Source organism: Triticum dicoccoides, chromosome 4B (genome assembly GCF_002162155.2).
Source record: "Triticum dicoccoides isolate Atlit2015 ecotype Zavitan chromosome 4B, WEW_v2.0, whole genome shotgun sequence".
Lineage (NCBI taxonomy): Eukaryota > Viridiplantae > Streptophyta > Magnoliopsida > Poales > Poaceae > Triticum > Triticum dicoccoides.
Window position 1 is genome coordinate 603,380,641 of NC_041387.1, and position 12,150 is coordinate 603,392,790.

Consider the following 12,150-nt stretch of genomic DNA (forward strand, 5'->3'; position numbering starts at 1 on the left):
GAGCAACATCCGGGCCAAACCCACGGCAAGATCCCCTCCATGTAGACCCGACGCGGCCGTTTCCCTCCTCCAGGTGCCGGCGGGGGCGCCGTCCGTGATGGGGGCATACCCCGGAGACGGGTGCTACCTCTTGAGACATGCCACCACACCGTACGACATGTATGAGGGCCTAGTTCGACGCTCTGATGGCATTGCTACCCCACCAGGGCCCCCGTCCCAACTAACCCTAGAGCGGTTGACCATGAGATCTAGCCCTTTGACTTCCCCAGAAGGGCTTTGACCTTTCCACCCGGTTGTGATAGGTCTGCCCATAGGAACACTTGGGAGCACAGTCCCCTCCATATAGACCTGACGCGGCTGTTCCCCCTCCAGGTGTTGGCGGCGGCACCGTTCGTGAGGGGGCACACCCGGACGTGAGCGGGTCACACTCCGGAGATGCGTGTCGGGCGTTTGCAACCGCCACATCACTTCTGTCAGCATAGATATTTTCGACTTAAATAAAATATAAGGACCTTTATTCAAAAGAACATGAGGTCACATTATTAACGTACTCAAAAAAATACAAACTACATATATATTCATAATCTATGGAAAGAAATTCACCAAATCGATAAATAACGTATGTATGTTTATATTTACACATGCTACATGTAAGTTAATCAAATAATAATACATAAGAAACACTAAAAAATTTATACGAAAACTAAAATAAAAAATATAACTATGTCGACGGCACAGCCGTCGGCATATCTAGTTGGCTGGTCGGTGCACCGCGGATCGGTGACGTGGTAGGCGCCTCAGATCACTGGTGTGGACCAGAGCTATGCCGACGGCACAGCAGTCGGCATAGCTGCGGCATGGTAGCTGGTCGGTGTGCCTCGGATCGGTGATGTGGCGTGCGCCTTGGATTGATGACTAATGTCTGCTAGAACTACGTCGGTATTTCCCCAAAGAGGAAGGGATGATGCAGTATAGCAACGGTAGGTATTTCCCTCAGTGATGAGGACAAGGTTATCGAACCAGTAGGAGAACCTACTCACACGACGTAAACAACACCTGCACACAAATAACAAATACTCGCAATTCGACGTGTTAAAGGGGTTGTCAATCCCATTCGGGTACGTTGCCTCAACATAGGCAAATAACTTGAGATAAAAGTTGTAGATTGGATAAATAGATCGCGGAACAAATAAATTGCAGCAACGTATTTTTGTATTTTTGGTCTAATAGATCTAAAAATAAATGCAAGGAAAAATAGACCGCAAAGACAAATATGATGAAAAGAGACCCGGGGGCCGTAGTTTTCACTAGTGGCTTCTCTCGAGAAAAATAGCAAACGGTGGGAAAAAAATTACTATTAGGCAATTGATAGAACTTCAAATAATCATGACTATATCCAGGCAATGATCATTATATAGGCATCACGTCCAAGATTAGTAGACCGACTCCTGCCTGCATCTACTACTATTACTCCACACATCAACCACTATCCATCATGCATCTAGTGTATTAAGTTCTTGAGAAAATGGAGTAATGCAATAAGAACGATGACATGATGTAGACGAAATCCGTTTATCTATTGCGGCAGATATAGATCTCATCTTGTTATCCTTAGTAACAATGATACATATGTGTTGGTTCCCCTTCTGTCACTGGGATCAAGCACCGTAAGATCGAACCCACTACAAAGCACCTCTTCCCATTGCAAGATAAATAGATCAAGTTGGCCAAACAAAACCCAAATATTGGAGAAGAAATACGAGTCTATAAGCAATCATGCATATTAGAGATCAAAGAAGACTCAAATAACTTTCATGGATAAAAACATAGATCTAGTCATAAACTCAAAGTTCATTGGATCCCAACAAACACACCGCCAAAAAGACTTACATCATATGGATCTCCAAGAGACCATTGTATTGATAATAAAGAGAGAGAGAGAGAGAGAGGAAGCCGTCTAGCTACTAATTACGGACCCGTAGGTCTACAAAGAACTGCTCACGCATCATAGGAGAGGCACCAATGGAAGTGGTGAACCCCTCCATGATGGTGTCTAGATTGGATCTGGTGGTTCTGGACTCTGCGACTGCTGGATCAATATTTCGTCGACTCCCCTAGGGTTTCTGGAATATTGTGGTATTTATAGATCAAAGAGTCGGTTCAGGGGGCACCCGAGGTGGGCACAACCCCCCAGGACGCGCCTGGGCCTCCTGGCGAGCCCTGGTGGGTGCTGCTCCCCTCGCGCAGCCCCTCATGTGCTTCCTTGGCCCATTGGCTTTCGTCTGGCCCATAAAAAATCCTCCGCGAGTTCCGTTGCGTTTGGACTCCGGTTGATATTGATTTCCTATGATGTAAAAAACATGCAGAAAACAGCAACTGGTATTGGACACTATGTCAATAGGTTAGTACCAACAAATGATATAAAATGACTATAAAATGATTGTAAAACATCCAAGAATGATAATATAACAGCATGGAACAATAAAAAATTATAGATACGTTGGAGGCGTATCAATGACGTCGGCCAGATAATATGTCGACGGCAAAGCCGCGTCCACTCGTCTCTGCCATCGGCACAAAGACAACTTCGTTAGCCGCCCATCACAAACGGGGTCGTCGGGCCCACAGCTATGCTGACGGCCCTGGTATGCCGTTGGCAGCTGTAGGCGTACTCAGAGCTAGGCCGACGGCTTCTCTATGCCGACAGGGCCCGTCAGCATACCTAAGGATAGCCCGATGGCCTGGCCCTGGCTGTCGGCATAGCTCGGAGTAGGCCGACAGGGGCCGTCGTCATATGTTTGGTCGTTGGGATAGCGCCCTGTTCCGGTACTGTGCGACGGGTAGTGTACTCAACATGATGTTTGTTACCTTTTCGATCCAATAAGAGCATCTACAAACGGACCTCTCAAACCCGCCTCATACGTCCGGGCGGGTCGCCCGGTCACTGCCCGATTACGATTTGACCTAGACGGGCCCCTCAAACGGCCCTCAAAAGCCCGGGCTGACTGGCACCCTCCATATCCAGCACAAATATGGGGTGGATATGGGGGCGCCTGGGCACGCCCGTCACGTCGGACCCGGCCCATGTTGGCCCACTCAACTACACTTATATTCGTCCCCGTCCTCTCGTTGGAGAAAACACTCCAGTCCCCTCCACTACCCTCCGCCACCCGAGCTCACCTCCGTCGGTTGCTGGACTTCTCCGCCATGGCATGCAGCGGATCAGACTCCGACCAGTCCGGATCCGTCGATTGGGGTGTCATCCTGTGTGGGCTGGAGGAGGCAATGGCACTCTGCATTGCACTCTGCCGCTCCCAGGAGGACAGCGCGCGGCTGACAGACGAATCCGTCCGTCGCGACGCCATAGCGTTGGTTCACCGGGCGCTAGGGTCCTCTGGTGCTGGATTCTCGCAGTCCAGGCCGGAACACCTGTCATTCACCATCACCGGTCGGGCAGAGTATGAGTCCCACCGGGAACGGGCGGCCCACCGTGGGAGGGAGAGGATAAGGGCCACCGAGGCCCGTATCGCAGCTGAAATGGCGGTGACAGAGGCGGCTGATGTGGTGGCGCGGGCGGCCCGCATTGTGAAGAAACGACAGCGAAGGAAGACGCGCGCCCTCGCTCGAGAGCAGAATCGGACGGTCCGTGCCATGGGCAGACTGCCACTGAAGGAGGAGGAGGAGGAGGAGGACAGCTCCGGCGACGAGCAGATCCTGCTCGATACATACTGCGTCTTCGACCGGTACTTCCGCGAGAAGGATGGCAAGGGTGTCAGGAAGGGCAAGGGGAGCCGTGGATGAAACTCCACCATAGCCAAACATGCCAAATTTTGGTAGTTCGATGGCATGTTTAGTGTAGTGTGATGGAGTAGCCGGACGATGCGTGTGCATCGACTTAGTTGCATGAGTTTGTATGGATTTGAGATATGATAATTGAGATGTCCGGATGTGAATTGTATTTTTTTTAGAAGTGCCTGGTCAGTGCCCGCGGACATGCCCGGACGTGTCCACGGGTGTTTGAGGGGACGGATTTGCCATGTCCGGCTGTAGATGCTCTAACTTCTGCCATCTTTTCGAATGAGATGTTTGTATATTCGTTTGAAACCCCGTTTGAAGTCAATAAAAGCTTCCCAAAAAAAAAGTTAATAAAAGCTCTCCTTAACATGAAGACGCAGCAAATATCCATATTGTAGTATACTCATTGCAAGAAGTGAACATTTCAGAATAGTATGCTTTTTATTAACTCGATGGTAGCACTTGATTTTCTCTGTGTTACCTAGAATGAAACAAATGTCTTACTCTACTCTTGTATGTCCTGTACTTCTGAATTTTTTAAAAAAATTACTACACTACACGCGTAGAGAATTTGCCGGTCTTCAAGGGGTAGCCAGCTCCAGGTCTCCGGTTTTCCTCGCCATCTGCTGCTGCAGCAGCTGGTTCTTCTGCGGCGCCGCCTTCTTCTGCTGGACCTTCTCGCCGTACATGTAGGAGGCGAAGCCCCATAGGGACAGCACGAGCGCGATGCCCTTTGGCCCGTCGAACTTCTCGTGGAGGAAGAGGACGGCGAGGATCTCGGAGAGCGGCAGGAGGACGGCGATCATGATGCCGGCGAGGAGCGAGGAGGCACAGGTGATGAGCCCCATGATGCCCAGGTTGAGCAGCTGCCACGACACGGCGTCCCACACGAGCACCAGGTAGTAGTTGGTCTCGCCGAGCCCGAACGTCGCCGCCTCGCTCCGCAGCGCCCCGAAGTCGCTCTTAATGGCCATACCGAGCAGGCACACCATCGTGCCAGCGGCGCCCATCACGGCCTGCATCTGCATGACCGTGGAGTAGGGAGGCGGTATCCTCGCGGCGGGTCCCGTCCGGCGCCCGTATCGCTCCATGGCGACCTCAACGAGCGGCAGCACGAGCCCGGCGAGCGCCGCTGCAGCGATGCCCTCGCAGAACCCGGTCCAGTACGTCTTGGATGGCTCGCCAGCCGGCTTCCCAGACCCAGGCCCGACACCGAGCACTGCCGGGCCGATGATGAGCAGCATGACGGCGTTGGCTGAGAAGGGCGTGAAGCGGAGCCCAACGAAGAGGAACGCGAACACGGCCGTGAAGGCAAGCTGCGTCGCCAGCAGCAGCGACGACGTGGACAGCGGCAGCGCCTGCGACCCCATCGCGTACACGAAACACGACACAGCGTACAAACTGCCAAGCACGGCGGCCGCGCCGACGAGGCGAAGCGGGAGGAGGAGGTTGGCGATGCCGTGGCGGCGGCCGCGGAAGAGGGAGACGCACAGGGGCGGGAGGAGGAGCGGCCAGCCGGAGATCTGGAGCAGCGCGGAGAGCCACAGGCGTTGCCCGCCGTGGACGAAGTAGACGCGGAGCAAGAGCGGCCCGCCGGCGCCGATCAGGACGAGGCAGGCACTGAATATGACCAGAAGCGAAGGCCGGTAACGAGCCGGCGAGGCCGTCGAGGCGGCCATGGCGCGGGGTGGTGACGCGCTTGGCGTCTTTGCTGCTTCTTGCATGGCTGGACTGGCACTAGCAGTTATGGTTGCCATGAAGCTCAGCTCGGAGTAGGCGTGTTCTGCTCCTTTTGCTTACGAGCTTGGTTTGGAGGCTCCTGGTTGTTGGATGCTACAGATGGCGATGAGCTTGTGTGGAGTAACATGACTGGGTTGGAGGGTTTATATAGGAGAACTAATTAACTAAAAAATTAGTAAGTTGGTGAGTCAAACATAAAGGAAGGAGGAGGGAAGTACACACGTACTCCCTCCGTTCTAAAATAGATGAGTCAACTTTGTACTAACTTTAGTACAAAGTTGAGTCATCTATTTTGAAACGGAGAGAGTAAGAGTTAACGATGAACTCTTCGGTCTATTTCTGCTGAACTCAAGATATATTTGTCGCGGAGCGCTGCAAATAATGGCAGTGTATGTATTCCTCCACTTGTTGCATTCATCTATTTGTAAGAGCGGAGTCGCTAAAAAAATCCAAACTTCACAATAGCCGTCAAAGGGCACACATGAAAAAAAAACAGCTCTGGCAGAGGTCATATAAGTCTTTATCGCCTGTATTATGTAGAGTTCTCCATATCTGGCTTCATAGCCTACATATTTAACGTCTCGGGGCCAATCTATGAAACCGTGTGGCACGGAATGAAACTTCATGTGGTCCCCCATCTCATGGCGGAGATAGACAACAGAGATGGAAGGGAAACCGGAAGAAATGATGTCCCATTGGCGGGTGGGTTTCACAAGGCAGGTGAAATTTGGAGCCTAGAATATAGCGATTCTGAGACTGCCTACCTGTTTCAAACTGCATAGTTTTTAGCCTCATGTCACTGTAATGATTTCAGCGATCAATTCTTTTACCCTTCGCCGAGTGTTTTTGATACTTGGCAAATAAGTTTATTCCTGTAGTGATTGGCTATAAGTCGCCTAAAAATGGCACAAGGCTGAGTCAAGTTTCTAGGAGAAGAATGTGATGCAGAGTGGAGTTTCATGGTTGAGACTGCCACGACACGGCCGGCCAGGGCATCCCTAGCAAGGCCTCGCCAGGGCTGGCTGGAGACAGGAGGGCGGATCGGGGTAGGGAGGTGGCGGTGGAGTAGGACAATGAAGAGGAAGAGCACTTCTTTTTTCATGCAACTAATAAATTATCTATCCTATTTTGATGATTGAGTTGAGTTTGCGGAAAAACAGAAAAACAAAACTATTTGATGTATAAAAGGTTCCTGATTTCAGCATTCATCATAAGCAGTGGCGGACCTAACCCAATGGAACAGGGTGGACTAATAGTGCGATTTACATATACATTTATTTTTTTCTTCAATTTTTTGGCCTTTCTGCTACAGTACTACCTCCGCCACTGATCATAAGTCGCAACCCGTAGGTACAGTAATTACAAGGTACACATGCCTCTTTCGTAGTATTACCTTCGTCGGAAATAACTGACATGGTTTTAATTCAAATTGACATGAATCCCACTGAAACTTTTCGAATCCTGCATGAATTAATCTGAACCAACTCATTTGGTGTCCTAAAGAAACATTTGATAGGTTTTGTGTCACGGGCACGGCTCACGACCGAGTAAAGGACGACACTTGTTTCATTGACCAGGGCGCGCAGCAGCAACGACTTGCATGCATGTGAGCAAAACGGTCAGCCTGTACTTTTGCCGCGTATAATTTGACCAGTTTCCGGTAAGCATTCGGCTTCCGCGTCCATAACCAACCACCACGTATCATCGGTCTAGTCCACGTTGGCTACACTAAAATACACTAAACCTAGCCTAGCTACAACAAAAGCTTCCCTAATTCATACTCCACACACGATGATGGAAGTAGATATGATGATTGTTGAGCGAGCAGAAAACGAAGGAGAAGCCCCAGGACCGAGTCATTGGAATGCATGTGCCTTTGTTGTCTCCAACTGCTAACTTTCCATTCTTTTATCTTGAAGGATTTGGTAGCTTCACTTAATTTGTGCATTCACTTATTTCTGTTATCTTGAAGGATTTGGTAGCTTCACTTAATTTGTCCATTCACTAATTTGTTTTCTCTTGAAGGATTTGGTAGCTTCACTTTATTTGTCCATTCACTAATTTGTTTTATCTTGAAGGATTTGGTAGCTTCACTTTATTTGTCCATTCGCTAATCTACTCCACTTTCTGCGCAGGTACATGCATGCATGCAATTATGCTGGCATTTTGTAGTTTAATTAGCTTTTTTTTAGACGTGTCGTTTAATTAGCTCGGAGCCGGATTTTTGCGCAATTTGTACTACTTCGTTTCGTGGGTCACCGATGGCGGCGGGTCTTTCAAATTGCAATAATTAATTTTGTTTGTTTAAATGGGCCACCCTTGTGGATAAGCAGAGACTGAGACTGTTCTTTGCTATCTCACGAGACTGAAAACTGTCCCTTGCTCCGTAACACTATCAACTCAACGTGCGCTTACAGTGAAGTATATACTTCACGGCTCAAGAAGGTATTTCGGATCAGTCGTTGCCGATGATAAAATTGATGACCGCATGGGTGCGTACATGAAATTGGCAGCAGCAGTAAGAGGCGTTCCTCCCCCTCCGTCGCCCCCAGCACGGACGACCGAGGGGACCCAACCCTCCGCCGCCGGGCCCCTCCTCCTTCCCCCTCTCCCCTCCCCCGACGCCGGTGGTCGGCGCCGGGCTAAGCCCGCGCGTGCGATGGCGGCGGCTGAGGCATCGCCCTCTCACTCCGGGCTAGGGATGCACGGGATCCCCGACCTCGAGGATGAGGCCCCAATCTATGGCAGCGGCGCCGATCTGGCCCACGGCGGTCTTCATGAGCGCGGCGGTGTGGCGGCCGGCCGGTTCTTAGGGGCGATCGTGGCGGCAGCCTGGCTATGCGGTGCCTGATCTGGGGCGGAGCCGCGGAGGGTGCTGGATCCAGGGCGGCGGCCCCTAGGCTGCCTCCTCGTCTGGGCGTGGTGGGGCAGGTGGGCTGCCGGGGATCGGATCGGGTGGCCGGTATCTTCCGGCGGTTTGGTGTTGCGACGTCAGATCTGGTGGTTCCCCTCCCTCCTGCTGCCTGTCTCGTCGTCCCGGTGGTTTGCGTTGTAGGCTCTTGTGATGGTGTACCTTAGGTCTGGGGGACACCTTGGCTGGTCTGGCTAGCCCAACGGCGGCGGCGTCTATGGGCGTCGCTTTTCTTCATGAAGGCGCAGCTGAGGGCCCAATCTACCCACCCCGATCTCATGCGGGGTGAAAACCTACAATCCTCTTCGGATTTGACGGCAGCGGCGCTTCACGTCATGACCTTCCTGTAGGTGTCGTCAGGGGCCTTGGGGCTCGGTTGGGAGTGCAGAGGAACTGCAGGTGGAGGGGATGGGACCAGTGGCAGGAGGTGGTGTTCGCGAATTGAGGTGCGGCGTTGCATCTGACACGTCGACAACAATGGATCCCATCGGCATGGAGCAGCGGGGTCTCGCTGCTGGGCATGTGTTGATGGACAAGCGCAGGATGACGGTGTTGTCTGGCATCGTGGTGACGTCGACGACAACTAGACCGGTCAAGGTTGATTCGTCAATACAGCTCTGAAGATGGATTGGTGGCAATTAGCGGCGGCGGCCTCTGAGTGTGCGCCGGACTGGTGGTGCCCCATACCCGGCATGTGGCTTGGTTGGGGCCTCTGGTCTTAGATGTTAGGTTTGGCTGCGAGGTCTGTTTGGTATTAGGTCTAGACTATCAGGATCCCTTCATCAACTGGATACGAGTAACGACAAATGTTGCCTAGACGGTGGCTTCAGTCTTACTGTTGTATTACTTTGTAAAGTGTTTTGTGAATAATTAATAAAATAACTGCATGCATCACCCAGAGCAGAGGTCGGGGTTCTTCCTCCTTTAAAAAAAGTTCAGAAAACGATCGATACTGTAGTGACATTCTTTCACTTTCTAGTCTGACGCGTTCTACCAACACATTCACCTACTACGAGAAAATCGACTCGGTCCATTTACTCCATCGACACAACACATTCTCTCTCTCTCTTTCCGTCATCGATTGAGCAGATGGTTAGGACCCGCAAGATCTTATCCGATCGAGGAAGTCTTCTCTGTTGTATAGTTAGCAATGGCGGCTTCAAGAATTTGCAACCAGATATTCATGTATTCATCTTGTCAAAATCATTGTTGTTTTTTAAAAATTGTCACTGTTTTGTCAAAACCAACACTAGTTTGTAAAAAGCATGGGTATTCACGTGAAGAAGTATCATAGTAGTGGAAAAAAAGCCAAAAAAAAAAAGGAAGCACGTACGGACATGTTAATTAGTTTTCCAGGATAGGCTGGATTGTTCTTCGTATAATAATAACAGTTTTGCTAGAACTCATCTAGATGAGATATAATTTGGTCTCATTTACCTTTTATAGCCATTGGATGTGATGCTATAAGATGCGTGTGTACTGGCGTGGGTTGTATTTGTTCTTGCTTTCAAAGTGAATGAGACCAAATTATATCTCATCTAGATGAGTTCTAGGTACTCCCTATAAATTGTATTTTAGATTTAAGGGTACTATCTGTTTATTTTTGCACTGACCGAGATAGATATTCAAACTTCAAAGATCAACGAGAAGGACAAAAATGCTTAGAGGCTGCGGTAAACCATTCTTCAGAAAAATAATTTGCACTGACCGAGAAAGTACTGTATTCTAAGTGTAGAAACCATCCCTCCATTACAAGATCAGGAAACTATACCGGTGCCTAACTGTTGAAGTAACTAGCAAAATCACTATATCGGATCTATGGGCATAATACCATCGAGATGGCGATTCTGGTCAAAAAGACCACTGCAACAGAGTCGTCATATGCCCTTTGGCCTACAAGCTTCAAATCGAGCCCGCGAACATACAGAAGTTGGAGACTAGGGGCGTTGATATGGAGCGGCCTCCATCCGCAACTGCTCGTGCAGGAGAGGAGTTTTAGTCCGGCCTCTTTCTCCCGCACGCAGCCCGGTCAATGGAGCTACCGTCCATATGTCCGCCGCTTCCTGCTCTCACCTATTTTGACGGCATGTCGACGAGTGTGTGGGTAGACATGATTACAACTACACTTTCTCGGGTCGGTTTCTGAATTATGATGGACAAGTATTGTTACTTTGATATTTTCACTGCCATGGTATATGTCAACATAACGCTACCATTTTGGAGGAACTAATACACACATGAGACTTCAAGGCCATTGTCTACTGTTTTTTCAAGTCTCAGAATTATTTTTCTACCATGTGGGATGTACATGGCATGTATCCAGTACACATTATTACAGATTCATGCTATGTTTTTTGGTTGTCGGCAAAAATTTATTGAGTTTTTTTTTCTTGTTTCGTAGTGTATCATATACACGTTGTGTACTACTAACAAATAACTTGCACATGTTTCAGATCGAATTTCTTGGTACATGATGGTACACAACGAAGCATCATCTTACACACGGAAACTAGTTTTTTTTCCATAATGTAACATTCTGGAACAAAACAAAAATTTGCTAAAACCAGAAAATGTAGGACGTATCTAAAAGCAACGATGGACAGTGGATCCATGCACAGTGCATATGGTAGAATATCATTTCACATCTCTGGTGTACTCACCATTGTATTTTGCCACTACCGGACTAACCCCCTATGCCGACGGCCCGCGGCCATCGGCATAGGCCCTTTGCCGTCGGCCTAGGTCTATGCCGACGGCCACCGTCGACGTACACCCGTCGGCGTAGATAATGTCAGCGTACTTGTGTCAGACTGTTGGCATAGAAATGCCGTCGGCATAGGCATATATGCCGACGGCTTCCATATGGTCGTCGGCATAGATACACCGTCGGCAAAGAATATCATCAGACGGCAACAAACGGCGTCGTCACACACGCTAACCAACCAGTGACTGCCACATGGCACAGGTATGTCGACGGCCTGGCCGTCGCATAGATGAAAATCTATGCCGATGGTCAGGCCATCGGCAAACCTGTGCCACGTGGCAGTCGCTGGACGCTCCTGGCAGCAAGGTATGCCGACGGCCTGACCGTCGGCATACTTGTGCCACGTGGCACTCCCTGGTTTCTCCTGGACATGGCTATGCCGACGGCTAGGCCGTCGGCATAGATCTGTTCTGTTTTTTTATTTGTTCTGTTTTCTCAATTTCCATTCAATTTGACAGCATTTAAATCCATAAAATATGACAGTATCCATATATACACAGAAATAAGATAGATCATCATCTGATACTCAAGATCATCATCAAGTTCATCATCTAAAGATACTCAAGATCATCATCTAAAGATACTCAAGTTCATCATCTAAAGATCATCAACATCATCATCGTCGAAACTTCATGAACATAAGTATTGCAAGACATGGAACATCATCATCGTCATCTAAAGAAACTAAGAAGTACGGAACATGGAAAGTATTGCAACACAAGGAACACATCATCAGCCAAGACTAGGACCATCGTCGTGAGCACCGCCAAGACCAGCACCACTTTGCCAGATCGGAGTGACTGGGGTCGATGAAGCAGGAGTCGAGCCACCGGTCCCCTACATGTTTGAAAAGAGATTGTAAGGGTAATTATGATATGATAGTGTTGAATGAACGAGAGCTAGTTTGTCAGTAGTGTTGAATGTACTAACCGGAGTCTGA

The 12,150-nt window shown here is 49.5% G+C and overlaps 1 protein-coding gene across 1 annotated transcript; it reads right to left on the reverse strand.

Annotated features, from left to right (window-relative positions):
* Positions 1-4,217: 4,217 nt before the first annotated feature.
* On the reverse strand, positions 4,218-5,629 carry LOC119293988 (purine permease 3-like). Its single transcript, XM_037572284.1, has one exon. The coding sequence runs from the start codon at positions 5,550-5,552 to the stop codon at positions 4,377-4,379; it is 1,176 nt and encodes a 391-aa protein (XP_037428181.1). The 5' UTR covers positions 5,553-5,629; the 3' UTR covers positions 4,218-4,376.
* Positions 5,630-12,150: the final 6,521 nt, after the last annotated feature.